Source organism: Rhipicephalus sanguineus, chromosome 1, assembly GCF_013339695.2.
Source record: "Rhipicephalus sanguineus isolate Rsan-2018 chromosome 1, BIME_Rsan_1.4, whole genome shotgun sequence".
NCBI lineage: Eukaryota > Metazoa > Arthropoda > Arachnida > Ixodida > Ixodidae > Rhipicephalus > Rhipicephalus sanguineus.
Window position 1 is genome coordinate 44609829 of NC_051176.1, and position 19468 is coordinate 44629296.

General features: G+C 48.7%; 3 protein-coding genes across 3 annotated transcripts in view; 1 reads left to right on the plus strand and 2 right to left on the minus strand.

Moving 5' to 3' along the window:
• Positions 1–6428, minus strand: part of LOC119390841 (tetratricopeptide repeat protein 30B) — a 63710-nt gene extending 57282 nt beyond the window's left edge. Inside the window, exon 1 of the mRNA XM_037658557.2 lies at positions 6249–6428. Coding sequence (XP_037514485.1) covers positions 6249–6428 — 180 coding nt within the window. The remainder of the gene's footprint in view (positions 1–6248) is intronic.
• Positions 6429–9961: 3533 nt separating this feature from the next.
• Positions 9962–16478, minus strand: LOC119383405 (uncharacterized). The gene is made up of 3 exons (XM_037651556.1): positions 16449–16478; positions 14528–15702; positions 9962–10085 (listed from the first exon to the last, which is right to left on the minus strand). Exons 1-3 carry the CDS (start codon positions 16476–16478, stop codon positions 9962–9964), a joined length of 1329 nt encoding a protein of 442 aa, XP_037507484.1.
• Positions 16479–16677: 199 nt separating this feature from the next.
• LOC119383480 (uncharacterized) lies at positions 16678–17466 on the plus strand. The gene has a single exon (XM_037651673.1). It carries the CDS (start codon positions 16678–16680, stop codon positions 17464–17466), a length of 789 nt encoding a protein of 262 aa, XP_037507601.1.
• The last annotated feature ends 2002 nt before the right edge of the window (positions 17467–19468 follow it).

Genomic DNA, 19468 nt, shown 5'->3' on the forward strand with positions numbered 1-19468 from the left:
AAAGCGTCGCTTACATAAAAAAATCGCGCCATATCCACGAAGTGAATGATGATTGAGGAGCTGGCTCGGAGATAATCGGGTAAACCGTGAATGCTCCGTACAATTCCTCTACTAGTCATATAAAGACGTCACAGGTTGTTATAGTAGCGATTGTGGTGAGGTTGTTGTCGAACCAAAAGCGGTCGCAGACCTTCCAGTTGTGGCCGAACGTATAGTCGAGGAAATCGCGCTGGAAGCGCGCGTCGGCGCCACCACCTTCAGGTAGCGACCGCTTTCGGCGCTTGGCCGCTGCATCCCGCGCCCGTACCTCTTCGAGGTTCTCTTGCCGCCGCTTCCGCGCTGCTTTGGCTTCGCGGGCTTGTATCTCGGGGTGCGCACGACGCTGACGTCTGTCTGCGGCCTCGCGAGCTCTCACCGCAGGGTACCCGCTCCGCCGCCTTGTCTTCTTCATGTTATTAGTATCGACGCGCACTGACGGAGTGAAGCGAGCGCCGCATGCTACAGTTGGCTATGCTATATGTGGTTTTGCCTGCGTTATTGTCATCATCAAGGCTCTCGAAGAACAAGAGGAAGAAGACTTCTCTTTCGCGTGAGCGTGCGCATGCTACAGTTGGCTATGCTGTATGTGGTTTTGCCTGCGTTAATATCATCATCAAGGCGCACGAAGAACAAGAGGAAGAATACTTCTCTTTTGCGCGAGCTGCGCCTGTAGCGGTCGCCTTTGGAACTAAGGTTACGCGTACGGCGCGGTACTTTCTCCAGCTTAAGAACCTGGCGAGCCAGCTCCTAAGAAGCGTCGCTTACATAAAAATAGAAAAATAAGCTCTCTTGGCATTGCCCGCCTGTGAAAAAGCTTCCTCCTGATTCTTAGAACAGAACATGGAACAGCGTCAAGGATGTCTTCGATGTACCTCGTGAAAGATTGACTGCCTGCTGAGCTCGTTCACTAAAACGTTGTTCGACTTGCAGCTTACGAACGGCAGGGCGGCCAAACACGTCGATAATGGCGGTCTTGAAATCGGACCACGTCGTAAAATCTGATGCATGGCTGTTGTACCACAGGCTGGCCACACCCGCGAGGTAGAAAACCAAGTTGCTCAGTTTTCATGCCTCGTCCGATATATTGGGGACGCTCACGCGCTCGTAAATCGCGAGCCAGTCCTCCACGTCGGCGCCATCCGCACCGGTGAAGACAGAAGGGTCGCGGATACTGGGTACACCGGTACATGAGGTCGGCGCGGAAGGTGGAGTTTGCTGGGCGGCATCTTGAAGCATAGTAGATGGCATAGAGATGAAGCATAGTAGATGAAGCATAGTAAATGCGGTATAGGCTATATTTGCTCTCGAAACTATGCAGATGATGTATGTGTGTCTAGAGAACTCTATGTTGCAAATTGTGTCGCCTTCAAAATTTTGTGGGACCGTTAGGTTAAGCAAATTCAGAGTTTCTTGATTAGCATTATCCTCATGTCCATTTCGGCAACGCCAAGTGGGGCCAAAATTTGTGCCAATGGCACTGGTTATATTTCATCAATCCTAGTGAAAATATCTATATACCTGAGAATGGTGGTATTGGGACTGAAAAGTAAAAGGATCACTTATGCAAACTTTCTTTTTAACACGAAAGTGTTTTATGCCGGGGTCTACCAAGATTTTTATGACGTATTTCCGTCACGGAAATACGACAGCAAAATGAACGCCATCACATGCCAAAGAAAAAAAAACTACAAGAAAAAGGTTCGTTGACAGGGGTCGAACCCGTGACCTCTCGGCCCGCTACGAGCGCTGGCGGGCGTTTAGCTCGCTGAGCTACCGCCCAATTTTTTTTTTATTGAGCTACCGCCCAACACATAACGGAGGCTACATGAACGCGCCTTTTATCTTTCACACATTCCTCTCATAGTGCTCTTGCATGGATGGATGGATGCTATGAGCGTCCCCTTTATAACGGGGTGGTGACATGTGTGCCACCAGGCTCGAAAAACAAATAAAAAAAGACGCGCCGTTGCTGCGGCCGTCCCATTCGGCGCGTTTCCAATAGAAGTGTAATTTCGTTTAATACACCGCGAGGTGGTGGCTTCAGCCCAAACCTCGCTCATAGCGTCCATTCATATCGAAAAATAGCTCTCCGACGCTCGCCAGGCTGTCGCACCGCGTTCCCCGCTCGTCCTGTGAGATTTAACTGCCAGGCTACAGGGAAGGCACAACGCGCGTAGCGTTTCTCTTCGCGTTTCACGACGCTTTGGAGGAGTGCATACCGAGTATCAGTGTTTATTACGTGCTTGTTTATGCCTTATTTGCGCGGGATTCACCAGATGAGGTGTCCACGTATATGTTAAGAACTTCAGCTACCGCAAGGGTTAAATCATAATCATGGGCGTTAGTCGTCGGTACGGAGATGTGCCACTAGGCGTCAACGTGAGTGCGTCCACATCAGGTGGTGCTACATCTGCCAAACAACAATAGACGTTATACAAGCTCTCATATACCAATGCACTTAATCCATCAACTACTTCTGTGACGACACGTTTCACTTTCGTGTTATACTGATTCTTATTACAGAGGGAGCAACCATCTTTTTCTTTTTTTGCAGGAAACAGGAGATGCACTGACATCCTTTTGGAATCTTCGTGGCCCGTTGAAGAATTTAGAGCAGACGATGGGTGGAAAGGCCGCAACCTGCAGAAGAACTGGTGAAAGCCCTCTGTGTGGTACACAATTTCTTGACGCATAATTTCTTAACTACATAATTTCTTAACAGTATGCACACAGGAGATGACGCATACTGTGGACTAGCTTTGCCGACTCCGTAAATAGACTTGGGTAGTGGCCGTCTGGTCAGTGGCGTGAGCTTTTTGAACAGCCACCAATGCAAGTGGCTCGAACCCAGCACGCCACTTTGCCCAAGCAGCTCGGGAAGTCAGGAATCTTTATCCTACGTACTTTAGCAGTGCTGTGGCCGAGTGTCTTGGCATGACCAAATCTGGTGTCCTACAAAAACCTGACCCTGCACAGGGCAACCTGCTGCACAGTGAAGACAATTTTTACGCCCGAAGGGTATTGTTGTATGAGGGACGTAACAATGAGAAAAACGGCAATAATGGTTGGCAAGTTAACAAACAAGAGAAAACATGTAAAAAATAATCAGAATAAGAGTGTAGTTAAAGCAAAGGAGTATAAATGCTAGACGCTATCACAAACATGCCGTCTTAGCAAACTCAGATTAGGTAGTTTGTTCCATTCTTTAATGGTGCGAGGTGAGTGCGGATTTCTAGATTGTGTAGTTTTTCTCATGTAATTACTGATTGCCAATACTGACAGGTATGTAGATAAACGAAGCCGTTATATTCAGTTATATTCATCTTACACTTTAGTTAAGACTCACTGGTATCAGACGTACGAACTCAGCGCCTGTGCTAGGCCTTACCACGGCTAAATGCGCTGGAAAGCCGCTCAAACTATTGCGTATGCGGTTGAGAAGTGATGTACATGCAGCCAGGTATGAAGCATAAATTGCTGCTCATCACTTTACGCAACGCAAATTCTGTCAACAGAAACGTTTAGTGTGGCACACTAGCTCACGAACATCGGGCTCCTATGTCTACATTCGCTGTACTTTTCGTCCTCAGCATACTTTGCGTGAGCGTGCATAGACGTCACACACACACACACACTGCGGCCATTAATTGTGGGAAGCCAACTAAGCAATCCTAGGTAATCAACGAAATTCGCTTGTTACAAACCTGTACATCTGTCGAGCTGGCAGTTTTGCATAAAATGTGGAAATGTGCAGCTGAACATACTGTAGTGTTTGCGATGGAAAGGCACCGAGCACCTGTGGTGCTCCGAAAAGGAACGACACATACCACGCCCAACTTACCCTCGGCTGTAGCGAGGGTGTTTATATCAAATGGCGGCGCCCCCTGGCGCCATACAACAGAACAAAGTATATTACAATATACAACACATACCTTGTCAATTTCGGTGACATCGAATGACCTCGGGAAATCGCCGGAGTTGGGCTTTAGAACAGATGTATATGGATTGTTCCTTAGGCAACAATGTGTGTATACTGTGTGTTTGAGTAGTAGAACCTGCATCGTGTTATTCCTTTACACTCCATATTCGTAATAACTCTACTAAATTGCGAAGCTTGTCATTATAACTTCTGTTTACAAATAATTTAGAAAAAAATTCTACGCAATTATCGCATTTTTTTATTCGACTGAAGCAGCTTCTCCACAATTCTAGCTTCACTGTGTGGTGTCCTTAGTAAGTCTTTCTTGGGTGTTCACACTTGTGATATCGTCTGTGACAATAAATCGTGTGCCACTGTGCCACTGTACGTTTTATTAAAAAAAGGTACTTTTCATTGCGTTAATTTTGCTTTATTAAATTCAGTCAAACAGTTCTATCTCGTATTGATTGCAGTGCGCGGCCTGCCCATAAACAATGCGTTTCTTCCAAAACCCACCTCCATTCCAATAATGGCAACGTAAAGTAGAGTGAATATGAAAACCTGCAATAACGCTGAACAGTGGCCAACACAGATGACACGTGAACCAGGCGCTAGTGTTGGCGCGCTTCAGTACAACTTGACCATCATATCTCTACTATGACTATTAGTAGTCCCCTTCTCTACTCCTATAAAAGTTACTCCATCTCCCACTAAAGGGAACCATGTGGGGATGCCACGCAGCGCATGGGTCGACGTAAAGTTCCGTTCATCACGGGCACCTTGCGCGCTGTTAACGCGTCCTTGCAAGTGGAGCACACTATGAATTCACCGTAGTTCCTGTTGCTGTTACTCGTCCCGAACTCTTGTTGGAGCACGGCACGCGGGTTCATAGCCACGCCATGCGGGAGCAAGTGGGTTCATCGCGCGTCTGCAGTATATCGTTCCCCGGCGCCATCACGTGATTGCTGAGAGAGTAAGGGGGAAAGGCCACAGCGTCTTACCCAGCCCCTTACACAGGCCCGAACGCGCTAGCGCGTGCCAGCGCGTTCTGACTAGGATACAACGCGTTGGTTCATCACGCGTCTGCAGAATCTCGTTCCCCGACGCCATCACATGATTGCTGAGAGAGTGTAAGGGGCAGAGGGCACAGCGTCTTACCCAGCCCCTTACACAGGCCCGAACGCGCTAACGCGTGCCAGCGCACATGGTTCCCGAGCGGACGGTCGCCAGTGGAAGGACGGACACAGCCCCGTGCAAAAGCTACTTCGCATCTAAAATGCAGTACTTTTATTCACTACGCTGAGCACTATATAGGTCCACTGTACTAAACATTTCGTTCCACAGACTATTATCTCAATATGCCAGTTTCTCATTTTTTCGAAGCTTCAAACTATAACTACTGTACGGTTTGTTATATGACGGCACGGCATTGGTAAATGTATACTCGACAACAAAGATGATATAAAAGCTCTTGACTTCAGAAATTTGCAGATTATGCAGCTTAGTGTCATCGATATGAAGGGGGAACACTTTAGGTGGAATCACAAATGCAGCGGATGTGACAGCACATGCAGTAGAAAATGTTCTTGTTTTTCATCAATGGCACGAAATCTGCTTATTTTCGAAACTTACAATTAAGGTGGTAATTACTGAACACCCCATATTTCAACATTAGGCTGTCATTGGCCATGCATAGAAAAGTTTGAACTCCACATGCTAGGTGCCACGCTTTGTAGCAATTCAATGAAGAAATTGTACATTGTGCCTTGGTTTTGTTGCAAAAATTGCTTTACTATACTGTTCTTTACGAAGTTATTGTACTTTTGTAAGTATCATTTACTTTGCCCCTGATTACTGCTTTTGTATTCAGCTAGCACAGGTGGTCACGCATTGCGCGTTTTGCATTGTATTATTGTCCACTGTGTAGGTCGCAGAACCGAAGTTATGCTTCGTGCTCCACATTGCCATAAAGTTTGCATGAAAGCAATGGTAATTCGTGCCCACGTAAAAATTTCTGATAACAGTCAATTTTCATTGGCTCTGAACTATTATACGAAGAATACTGCCTCCCCAAATTGTGGAAAAAAAAAAGAAGCGTTGTCACAGTCACAACAGCCCTGCCTTCACTGGCCAATTGGTCTGGTCAACGGTCCCCGCCTAGACGATAATATGGTTGGCAGCTCTTGTTTTTTCATCTTAAAAGTACAAATAGTGCATCACCCCTTGAGCCCCAAATTACCAACTGCGCATGGAAGCTAGCGTAGAACATCCGCACCAAAGAATTCCATACCTGTGCTTGGTAGTGACAAAAAGCAAGCAGTGAGAGCGCAGCGCGGCTTCCCAATGCCCCTTGTCGGCGACTGCAGTCAGCCAACGCGGAGGCAGCTTCGGTGAATCGACCTTCGCGGATGAGGCCGTAGATGACGCTGGTGTATTCGCCGTCCCGTATGGGACGCATCCACGATGCCATGTCTGCACGAGAAGTACACAAGCAAGCTAAAATTAATCTAGTGAGGAAATACTATGCCCAACATTTTCATTGAAATGAATAGCGGTCGCTTTACATTGGCGCTAACGCCACTGCCGTACTACACCAAGAAAGAGCTAGAACGGAATTTCTGTCAGGTGAGACACAGAAATTTGCATTTTTTCGAGGCTGTGCGCAGGGCCGAGAAGACTGCTTGATATCAGAGTAGAAGTGGACGCGTATTACGAAGACAACTTTCCTGACTCCCCCCAGCGATATTTTCTGGACCACCAAATTGGTATTGTGACGGTAGCAGGACTGCTCGTCTAGAATAGCCCACACAAAGGAGTTTATAGTGCGTAAGTCAGGGCGTTTTTGTGCACCATTAGGTGAAAATAAAGTCAAGGCGTATGCACGTCAGCTTCTTCGCATTTTACCACAAGTGGGAAAAATTCGCAGGGCTGCTTCAAACAAAAGAGATGCTGGGCACTTTTGCGCTAATAAAAATCATGTTTCTGACTAAATGAGTGTCAGACACCGCTTTCTAACGAAAAAAAAAAGTGGGGCATGCACGCTTCCGCCGCACTGTTAAAGTGGACGCATCGGGACAATGTCGAAATGTGCAAAAAAAGTAAATTGCAAAAAAAATGCGAATTTACACTAAGCCGCGCAAGGCTTGAAACAGCAAAACTGGACCATTCTGAAAACTAATCTGGTTGCTTCAAGGCTGTCTGTAGGCTTTAGCTAGGTGATGCAGGTTCTAGGTTGTTGTTAGGCTTTAGCTAGGTAATGCTAGGTTGTTTCTACGTTGACTGTCAGAGCAGAGAGCTTCGAACCATAGAAAGTCAAAGACAAGGCCCGGTTGTCCAAACTCTAGTGACAGAAACACGCGCTGAAACCAGGCGTTCGCACCTCTCATAGATCTACGGGCACATCATCGTTGGCGTAGGCCTTCCATCGCTTCGGGGTCTTCTCGCAGCCGCCGCTGCCTTTCCCATTTCCTAGTATTCTCTCAATGTACGTACTCGGGGTCCTCGGCTCGCCACCGTCGCTTCGTAGCAATTTTGGGCTAACTGTTGCGTTCTTCATTTTTAGTGAACCAGTGGTGATTTACCCAATATCTGTGCCACGTGCCCGTTTCTTTGCAGCCATTTGTTGGGCTAACTGTTGCCTTCTTCTTTTTTAGGATACCAGTGGTGAGTAGTGGGATTAATCCAATTTCTGTGTAACACAGCAGTTTACGATGATGGTAGTTTTCTGGATCGACTCACAAGGAACTATTTGCTAAACAGCTTCGGTGTTAAAATGCGGCAAAAACAACCCAGGTAAATGTGCGATCATGCTTGGAAGCCAGTTGGTACCACAGCACAACAATTTCGCTCAGCGAGAGGCAAAAAGAATGACAAAATTTTGGGGACTCTTGAGCTGCACCTTCAAGAGTAGACCGCGATAGCGTAATCGAGCCCCTCTCGCATAGCCTTCCCAATAGCTAGCCAGGCTTCGCTTCTCGGTGGACACCTCAGCCGTGCCGTAAGGAAGGAACGTCTGTGCACATAACATAAGCCCTCTACAAAGTACCCATACGCATCCGTAAGGCAACTCGCGCACCTGAGCATCTGGCCACTTCGTTGATGCTGCTGCTGAAGATGATAATTATTTAGGCCTCAGCGCTTTGTTATGGGTAGATCTTCAAACCACCCACTCCTTGCGCAACTCATGTGTTTTGACGCCTGGAGAAATTTTACGCTTCTGCCACGAAATATTAGACGTATTAATCATGCTCCTTGCACTACTTTACATTCATAGAGTGTTATTTCCCAGGATATGTCGCGCACGGGCATGGCTCTGTGGTAGAACACCTACTTGCCCCGCAGAACGCGTGGGTTCGATTCGCGCTTGGGCTGATGATATTTATTTATTTGGATCTATTTCAATTTTATGGTCACGTACACTGATTTCTCGCTCACAACCAATGACGCTGGTACCGACGCTGGAATTTCTGCGATACAAGCTCTTTAACGTTATCGCTTCAAAACGACTACGGCGCTTATTGATACAGCTCGGATATGGGTAGATTATAATGAGCGAAGAGTCCTTACTCATGATCTTTTGACGGTATAAGTCAACAAATCATAGTGACAAAAAAGCTTTCATGTCAGCTGAAATTCGAGGTACTGGACGAAGGAGGTGTTACCATCTATCCCTTTCGTGAAGCAGACAGTATCAGCAAGAAAAAGCACACGCGAATGCGAATTTCGTTGAGGGGCCAGTGTAGCAGAAAGATCATTGTCTGGAGCCGTTGCAGATATCACAGATTCGGAAGAGGTTTCCTTTCTCGGTAATATGGTAGGGGATGTCAAAGAACACGGATGGCCTGGACATTACCCTGCCGCCCGCACAATTAACACTATATGGCATCAGTATTCATGTCGGCGCGGAATAATATTAGAGTCTAGTGACCCGCTATGAAGAGAACTTCAAGGCGGCCGAGTCGCAATTAGGACACAGTTCGGTTGTATAGACTGCAGGAGCAAGGCACGGCCGCAACCCCAGTTCAACGATAGCTGTCCTTCGAGCTAATATATGTGGAAAGAAAGGCTCACTGACCACTCAGTTTAAATCTTTCTGTGAGCTCCAAAGAATGTCTATTGTAGACCCACATTTACATAATCAAGAGCACGACTATGTTGCTAAGGTTTTTGAGTCCTCCATTAAGCTCACTGATGGGAAGTACGAAGTAGCTCTTCCAGGCACGCCAGTGGATTTTCATCTTATCGAGAAAATGCTTGGGAAAAGTCACAAAGAAGCTGAAACTAAATACAACGAAGCCATATGTAAGTATCTCAAACAATCATCCGTGGACGGGCTTGCTAAAAACAAAGCCACCAAAACTGAGAACGGATTATGTAGTATGCCTAACCAAGCTGTGCTACCGACAGCCTTTCAACTCGCGTCAGAGAGGTGTTTGACGTGCCCTCGAGCGATGCATGCTGCGTGGCACTCCGCAAACACTTGGTTGAGGACCGAACATAAACCTGGATCTATGGTAGATAATGCTAAATTTCAGAACGCACCACATAGGACTCAATGCAGACATCGAAAAGCTTTTTTTAACTGTCTGCGAGCTGGCCACGCAAAAAAAAAAAAATCCTACCTGAAGATCCAAGTGCAGACGAAGAGAGGAAGTAGGTTCTTGCTCACAGTGCGACACAAACGCTGTAAAATCAGTTTTGCTTTGAAATTTTATAGCTCCTTTAGAAAGCTCGTCGCAGGTGTCACGTGGGTGTCGCGATTTGTACGCATCTTTAGACATCCCTCCGAGAAACAGAACGGATCTCTTAGAGTACATGAAATGGGCAAGGCTCAGGTATGCCCCATTGAAGATGTGTAACGGGAGGCTTTTCTAGAGGAAGTCCCGAACGTTTGCGCGACCACGGATCCTAGTTCACCGCAGGGACACTTAGTGAATGTTGGTGTTGGAGCTTGGCTGCACCACGAACCTTGAGCGCCCACACTAAAGCTGTAGCCAACGGAGGTTAAAGGTTGAAAGGTGCAGGGGAAAAACCGCGTACGATGGCAGTCAAGACCTTGGTCGAGTCATGGCTGATGGGCCTGATGAACCTCGAGGCTGGTAGGTTCAGCAGACCCTGCCACACGTATCTGGATGCAACATAGTTAACTTCAAGAATCTCGAGTCATTACATATCGCATTTTCATGCCCACGGAAGTATTACAACCACTGTCCTCCAGCGCTGGTATCTTCTCAAACTTTTTCATCATACACTCTCTTGACAAAAAAAGGAAGTCATTGCAGTGAAGAAGATTTTACAGTCAGCTATACGACCTGAATACTACCAAAACTCCCGGCCTCAGAAGATGTGCTGGTGGGAGGTATCTGAAGGAACCAGAGTGAAACTGTATAAACCTACAGACCTCAACGTATCAATAGAGAGTTTTAGTTTAGCGCGCGCAACGGCCTTGCGCACGCAACGGGTGAGAGAGAGCAAGACTGCGCATGCGCTGAACCTAAGAGAGATGCGTGCGTTTGCGCGCGCAAGAGATGCGCACGCTAGATCTCGGCGCTTACGTTGCGCCCGCTACGGCCGTTGCGTACCTTACGGGCGCTTCTCTCGCGAGATCTCGACCGGTCGAGACAACCAAAATGGCTGCGTCCGACAGCAGCACAAGCGGCACGGCGGTCACCGCAGCGAATAAATCCCGCGTCCATTTCGGAATTGCCCTCGATTTGGAGCTCCTTGCCTACGTGAGTAGCTTGAATCCGTTCGCGGACCCAGTGCAGTGGACAGTGATCGCTGCAAAGATGTAGGAGATATTCGATGTCGTCGAGACTGCAGTCGCCCTTCAAAAGCCACCGCTCTCGGAAGGAATTTTTCCTCCCTCGCTGCTGCTCGCCTCGTAGAAGTCGTACCAACCGTCACCGTTCACTACAGATCACCTCAACAAAATTTGCCTTTTCTCGTGCCTTGACTTGTGTCAACTATGATCGGATATTGTAGTTTATTTCTTAGCCACTAGATGGCGCAGAAAAACACGCCGAGACGAAGGCGCTGACGCCTAGACGCAGTCCACGTTTCGGTTGTTGCGTACGGTAAACTAAAAATGTGGGAGACAGCCTCAACTCTAACGTACGCAGCGCGCAGGCCGTTGCGTACGTACAGGCTTGCGCGCGCTAAACTAAAACTCTCTAATAACATCACATTACACCTTAAAATAATACCAAGTGTGATTTCAGAGCGTGATTTGCTCAAGGAAACAGAAGCTCCTCTCCTTGGAACCCTCTGAAGTCAAGGTTTGGCCGTTGTTAGGCGTCTCAGAACACTACGCAACGATGAGGAGATTCACACTAAGCACCTGGCGGTAACATGCACTTGCATAGACCTTCCGCAATCTGTGAGATTAATTTCTGTCTTGCACTGTTCGACCCTAGATTCCCAATACACGCAGGTGCTCTATTTGTCATAGGTACAGCTACTGCACTCTATCCTGTCGCGTTAAGACAACATGTGCCTTTTGTGCAGAACATGACAACCGCAGAAAAAACGTTGACAAAAAGGAGGAAAGTGCGCCAACTATGACGGCCCCACGTAGCGTTTCACATTCATGCATTTCCAAAAAAAGGAAGTAATGAAGCCGAAGCACATCAGAAATTACGTTTCATTAGGCGCGTCGAAGACACGCAACGTTTCAAGAAAAGACGTACGACAGTGTTGTTCCTCGCCTAGGAGCAGCACTGTCGCAGGAAAATCTGCCCCATACATTGACCTAATAGGGGGGGAGACGCTGCGATGAACCTTCGTCCCCTCTAATGGGGAACCCTGCGCACGCCTTTGCCCACAGGGACCCGAGCCAGTTATTTAGGTGGTGTTGCCCAACATGGAATCAACAGTAACGCGTTTTAAGTAGCAAATACTCACGTTTTATTGGCGCATCCTTCGCTAACAAGTAAACTTTAACCTAAAGTAATTCCTTCTACAAAAGGGTTCACGGTGGAAGGAGGTGAGTGGATATACAGGTAGATGAACGTTCGTTCGGCAGCGGCATACTGTACCCATTTTTTTCTGCAAATACAGAGGGGAATCGTCGAGAGCGTTTTGTAGCAAATACTGTAGCAGGGAAAGTGATATGTAGCATGACTTCAGTTTCTCTAGGCAGCGCAGTAAAAACAGAGGCGAAAGAGATTAGAACGCCCTATTCCCCTTCTGTTTGTATTGCGCTCTCTACTGAAATTTAGAGCATGCTCTACCAACAAACGCAGTGGCACACCATGCGATGAAAAGTTATAGGCATAAACTTATTATATTACATTTATTACTGCGGTTACAAAATAGCATTTGCGATATAACATAAAAACGACAGCAAATAAAGCACAGAATACTGAGCTGTTAACTCTATATATCCAAATCTAAGACTAGACAAACATCCACACAAAAATCCAGTTGCATTACAGGAATACAACTTTACACCAACTGCTTTAGAAATTCTTTCTTCCCGCAGGCTATTAGAGAATGGAATAGATAACCCGGATGTGTAACTAGTAGAAATGATCTGAAAAATTTTTAACCTGACTTGATGACCACATTCGTACCACCCACGGTTACATTTGGTGTACTTTTCTTAAGTACTAGTGTCACTCCGGTGTGCTTACTGAGTATGTTGATTTATATCAGTGTCATGCACAGTCAGTGTTGTTTGTATTTGTAACATATATTAGTAACTCTCTTGTGTCTGTTACTAAACATAGCCATTATTTTTTATTTAACTGATGTTAATGTTTATTACCATGTAATGTATGCTCCTATTAACTACAATTAATATTCTGTAAGAATTGTACGCATGCATTCTGACTTTCTTTTCGGTAAGTGTATCTTTTCATCTTGTTTGATTGCCCTCCTGAAATAGTCCCCAGCGGGAGTGGCAGCACGTACAAATTAAATAAAAAATTGAAATCAATACAAGCGTCTGGTCTATTTATTTTTCGCTTGCCTTTTTCATATAAGCCAAGTAGACCATAAGTTCAGTAACTGGCCATCATAAAACTTCATATCGCTTGCCGTCATGAAAGAGCATTTTATCGAGAAGAAATATGTGGGACATGTGTATGCAAAATGCCTATGTAATAGTCTTAAAGGAACCCAGCAACACTTTTTCAGCATGGTCAGTAAACGCTGCCGATCAGTAGTCGAGGCTCCTGAGAACACGTCAGCCAAACATTAAAGCACTGGACGCGGCCAGGAATTTACCATGATTTCTTAAAGTCAGCTACAAATTCTGTTCTCTCTACCATTGATGCCATAACCCAAATCACTGCGCCACATACCCAAGTCCACAGCCGTTGGTTGATTTCAGCATGGCGAGCTGCATAGTTACCGTGGCCGCTGCGGGATCACATTGAAAGCAAACCGCGCGTTCGAAGATAAATTAAAGCAAAATGCTATGGCCGTGACGCGCTCAAGAAGGGACGCATCTTCTTGCCCCTTTGTCGTTCCCCTCCCAGCGTAGCTTTCAGCGCTGTCGCTGGTACGAAAAGAGAGAGCAAGCGCTTAAAGCATGCGGCGAATCCCTGTAACTCCGTTCGTACTTCACGGATTCTAAAAATTCTTGCGGCAGTCGATTCGCGAGACAGTAAGCTCTTTTAATAAAGCCATTACACGATTACTTGAAGAAGTGTTGCAGGGCCCCTTTAAGAACTCAGCAAATACCAAGCCCGACCCGAGCCGAGCAACTCACACCCGGGCCCGACCCTATACCCGGAGCTTCAGACCCGTGCCCGCCCCGAGCCCACTGTGAAAACTGATTTACCCGGCCCGAGCCCGTGCAGCGCTCTAGGGCATACAACCTATCGTTCGGCCATTACATTAATGATACTGTAGCGACAGAGAAGAGACCGACACCCGTGTTGCCCTGGTTCAACACTTCTTCTTTTCCCTTTATTGCGTGCTCACGAGCAGCCCCGCCTTACGCCCGCTTCTTCGCGCGTCTTGTGCGCGGCATGGCGTTTTCTGCCAATGTTTTCCCGCGGTAGATTCAACATCCTCCCGGGGCCGAGCTGTGGTCGTTGCATCCAGTAGGTACAGCCGCTGAGCCGTGCGCCGGACTTGACGGTCGTTTCGGTAGGCGAGCTTGAAGTATCTCGCTATGCCGTCCTTGCCTGGATACGCCTTGACCACTCTAGTGACTTTTACTGCAGTACCGGCACGTTGTCATTCTGGATAACCATAATGTCGCCAACGTGCAGTCGGAACCAAGATGGATGGCACTGATGAGCGGAGCGCAGGCGAAGCAAATATTCTTTCTTCCTGCTTTTCCACAACCGTTGCAGAAGCTCGTGCTCGCACTTCGCACGCCTTCGCAGGTCATGCGCGGTGGAACCAGACAAACACCCTGCAGTTCTTGCTGGTAGCCGCACGACGTGCTTGCCGCTTAGGAGGTGCGAGGGTGTCAGCGCCCGTTCAACCTTGGTTTCCTCGCAGAGTTGCGTTAGAGGGCGGTCATGTACTGTCGCGCCTCTGTGGTCTTCAGATGTCAATGACGGCTAACGTGAAAAGCGATGGTCAGAAAGAACAGGAAGTTCCGATGCCCACTTCCGCAAGTCCTCGACGTCAAGTGGAAGAGGCTCCTCCCAATCGATGCCGTGCCTCCGTAGCCGTCCACGCTTTTCCTCATCTGATGGTGTGGCTCGGCAATCACACGTCACGCCTCCTGGAATGCTGCAGCGAAGACATACGGTCTGTCTTGGCCTTGAAGTAACTCCTGGTGATGATGACCGCGCTGTCACTGCTATGGTGGTCGGTAGATGAGGCGATGTCGAGGTGTCCGCTGCCTCACGGTTTTGTGACACTTTCCCTGAGGTGGTTTTCTCACGTGAGATTCGCCTCTGTTCGCGGCTTTCCCCTTCAGTTTCAATGAACTTCAGGTTTTCCTTCACTTTCTCTTCTCTCGATTGCCCTGCAGAGTCCGCGATGTCTGTTTCGGTCTTTGTGCGCTTACGGTACAGGATAGCCAGGTCTTCTGGCAATGAGCGCAACAGTACTCGGTGTGGAACAGCCGCGTTCTCTGCAAACGGCGTGCCAAGGCTGACCAAACAGCTGGTCCTGAACTCGATTTTGTCGTGCACGTCCTGCAGCCTTGATACTTGGGACGAAGTCTCGATCGGCTCAATGGCAAGCAGGCTGTCTGTGTGATCATCGACGAGATCTTTTCGGCCATACCCTTCGGTGGAGACCTTGACGGCAACGTTGTAATTCTTCTCAGTCAGGCGTGTTCCTTCGGTGGCTCGCCTCGTAGCGCCGGCCAAGTTAGGCTTCAAGCACTTAAACGTTTCGATGTCTGTGAGCTTGGGGTGCGTGTGAGTGGTCGCCTCGTAGTGCTCCCAGAAACCCGGTAACTCACGGTTCTCGCTGCTGAAGGTGGGTACTTGAAGTTTCGGCAAGGCGACTCGGAAGCCCGGTGCTCGTGGCCTACTGTTCCCGGCGAGGCTTTGGCCGATGGTGTCCGAGTGGGCAGCTTCCATGGAGCTGCTGGATCCGTCAATTGTATCCGTATGCCTCGGCTGGTTGGCTTCGATGACGGTAGGACCAACCGATGCATGCGAGTTCAGCGCGGACCGAAGTCTGCTGACGGCTTTCACGATCCTCTCGTGGTACTCAATAGCGCCCGTAATTTCCTCGTCAAACTCCTCACCGTCAAGGGCATAGGCGATCTGTTTGTCCAGGTCGGCGAGAGCGGAGTCCTTGTCGCGAAGCTCGTCGATGAGTTCCTGCAAGTCGGCGGAAGACGGTACTGTGCCTTGCAGGAGGATCTCGCTGGCCTGGGACAGGAATCGGGTAGTGGCACCGCGAAGGACGCCTCGATCTCTGCGTAACTTGTTCATCCTCGGTACGGCATCGGTGCGGAGGATGTCGGCCTTCTCCCGGGTTTCGGCACCAATAATGTAGCGACAGAGAAGAGACCGACACCCGTGTTGCCCTGGTTCAACACTTCTTCTTTTCCCTTTATTGCGTGCTCACGAGCAGCCCCGCCTTACGCCCGCTTCTTCGCGCGTCTTGTGCGCGGCATGGCCTTTTCCGCCAACGTTCTCCCGCGGTGGATTCAACAGATACTATGGACGTTGTCCAGAGCACGTGTGGCTTGGGTACTAAACCCTCAGCATCTCGTGAAACAAGGCCAGAAAATCAAGCTTCGCCATCTGGGGAACGTGTGCCCAATACCTTTTCGTAAGTTTGAACCCAACACTACGCACCTCCGAGTCGGTAACGCTAAGGGATCGGCACGACTCGTATGAACTTGCCGTTAAGAAAGACAAACCCGCGCGCATAACAGCGCCCAGTAAAGGCGTCATTTAAGATGCAAATGTACTGTTCACAAAGAATATGCCTCCACATGATTTAGCCATGATCACACTAATTAACAGTGGAACGTCAGGGGACTCTTCAATAACCTGTAGCGGGCGTTGATGCCGGTGACCGTGATCATTTTTATTTGTGTGCGCATACCAATTCTTACAGAGGCGCACGGCGCGTACGCGGTCAACATGCCTCACGTTATTTCCGGCGTGCCGCGGGAGATAAGCAGCCACGCCCCCTTTGTGTTGGCGTTTTAGAAGCCTGTTTTTCGTGGAAAATAAAACTAGTTCTTGCCCAGACTTCAAGGAGTGCAGTACTTTGCTTTTCGCTCCTCCTTGGGGCGAGTACGCTACAAAGTGGTGACCCGGACGTTTGGAAAAGCAGCAGCCATGTCAGACGAGGAAGGCACTTCAAGCTCAACCACAACCAACGCCTCCGAGTTAAAGCTCCCTCATTTCTGGCCCAAAAACCCCAGGGTGTGGTTCAGCCAAGTCGAGGCCCGCTTCCAGCTTCGACGCATCACATCGCAGGAGTCGAAATACCTCCACGTCGTTGCAGCACTGCCACCTGACATCGCTGACGCCGTAGGCGATGTGCTCGCCTCCACTCCATCGGAGAAGGCCTACGACGAACTAAAAAGCACCGCCCTGAAACGTCTTGAGGTGTCCGAACAGAGCAGGCTGCAACAACTCCTGTCCCATGAAGAGCTCGGCGACCAGCGTCCCTCGCAACTACTCCACCGAATGCGCCAGCTGCTGGGACAACAGGCGTCAGAGGAGCATCAACAGCCATTGCTTCGCGAGTTGTTTTTGCAGAGACTGCCACAGTCAACACGGATGATACTCGCGGGCTCGGACGACGTGACTCTCGAGCATCTGGCTCAACTCGCCGACCGCATCACCGACTGCACCGAGCCATCAAAAATGTCTATCGCTGCAGCGGGAAGGTCCGAACATACAAGCCGGTTAGGTCGCTTAGAGGACAGAGTTGACCGACTGGCTGCAGCAGTGGAAAACTTCGCTTTATCCAACAGACACAGTCCTGCACGGCATCGTTCGTCGTCCCGTGCTCGAAGCCCGCACCACCGCGGCCAATCAAGCGAGGCAGAGCAGAGCGTCTGCTGGTACCACCGCCGCTTCAGAGAGCAAGCCACTCGCTGCACCCAACCATGCTCGTGAACGGAAAAAGCACCGGCCAGTCGCTAACGGCGGAATGCGACACGGGCCAGCGCTCGAGCCGCCTCTTCTTCGTTGTCGACCGCATCACCGGCACACGCCTCCTTGTCGATACCGGAGCTGAGCTATCTATCCTACCAGCAACAGCTCAACATCGCCGACGCGGCAAGTCCATTTCCAGCCTAATTGCAGTCAACAATACTGCTATTGCATCATATGGAGTGCAGTCAATGACGATAGACATCGGACTCAGGGGCACATATCGATGGCTCTTCGTTGTGGCCGACGTCAGAATGGCCATCCTGGGAGCGGACTTTCTGAGCCACTTCAATCTTGACGTTAGCGTTCGCGATCGTCGTCTCAAGGACAACGTCACTTCGCTCGCTGTTGTCGGACTGAAGTCTGACCTGTCCTCATGCGGCATTTGCACTTTCCACCCAGAGTCAAACTTTCAAAAGATTCTGGCTGAATTCCTTGAAATCACCAAACCTCGGAACACCGAACTGCCAATCAAGCACAAGGTGACGCATCACATTGTCACCACCGGACCGCCCGTCACCGCTAGACCTAGAAGGCTCGCTGGACAAAGACACGAAATCGCCCGTCGTGAGTTCGACCACATGCTCCAGCTCGGCATTATTCGACCTTCTTCCAGCAACTGGTCTTCTGCGCTGCACATGGTGCCAAAACAAGAGCCTGGTGACTGGCGGCCTTGCGATGATTATCGGGCACTCAATGCTGCGACAACGGCAGACCAATATCCTCTCCCTCACATCCATGATTTCGGCGCTCGCCTCGCGGGAACGACCATCTTCACTAAGCTGGATCTGATGGCCGCTTATCACCAGATTCCAGTAGAACCAAGCGACATCCCTATGACGGCCGTGACAACACCGTTCGGCCTCTTTGAATTTGTTCGTATGCCGTACGGACTGAAGAACGCGGCACAAACATTCCAGCGTTTCATGAATGAGGTCACTCGCGGACTGCTCTTTGTCTTCGTCTACTTAGACGACATTTTGGTCGCCAGCAAAACGCCGGAAGAGCACGAAAATCACCTGCGGCTCCTCTTCAAGCGTCTTGACGAGCACGGTCTGGTTTTGAAGCCCCAAAAGCGCATATTTGATGTTCAAGCACTAGATTTCCTAGGCCATCGAATCACCCCGCAAGGCATCTTGCCGCTCGAATCACGGGTACAAGCCGTTAGGGAATTTCCCACGCCTACCTCTTTCCGCAAGTTGCGCGAGTTTCTCGGGCTGATCAACTTCCATAGGCGCTTCATCCCATCCTGGGATGAAGCACATATTGCTTAAGTTTACCTATCGTTACTGAAATTACTCCTGACGCTAAATTATTTTGAATTTGATTCGTCCTACTACCTGCAAACTATCGGCACTAGTATGGGAACCCCTTTTGCGCCAACATACGCCAACATTTTTATGGAACAGTTAGAATCAGAGCTGTTGGAATCATGTCCAGTGAAACCTTCCACCTATATCCGTTACATAGACGACATATTTATCATATGGGAACATGGCGTAAGCACACTAAACGCATTCATTGACCACTGTAACAAGTTTCACCCTAGTATTAATTCACCATGCACCATTCTTCCAGTGAAATTAACTTCCTAAACACGACGGTATCTATTGAAGCAGGAAAATTAAAGACGACGCTTTACAGAAAACCAACAGACAGCCAGCAATACCTAGATTATACTAGTCATCACCCGCGGCACTGCAAACAAGGGATATTTGTAGGACAGGCGAGGCGTATAAGAAGGATCTGTAGCGCTGACAGTGACTACGTTCACCACTTAAGCAACCTAAAGGAAACATTAGTTAAAAGAAATTACCCGCAAGATGCTCTAAACAAGGTCTTCAACGAAGCATGTCAACTAGATAAGAAATCAGCACTAGCTCAAAGGGCCCCCGTAGCACAGCCTAACCAGCCGCCAGCATTTATAACCAAGTACTCAAATGCGCTATCAAACATCAATAATATC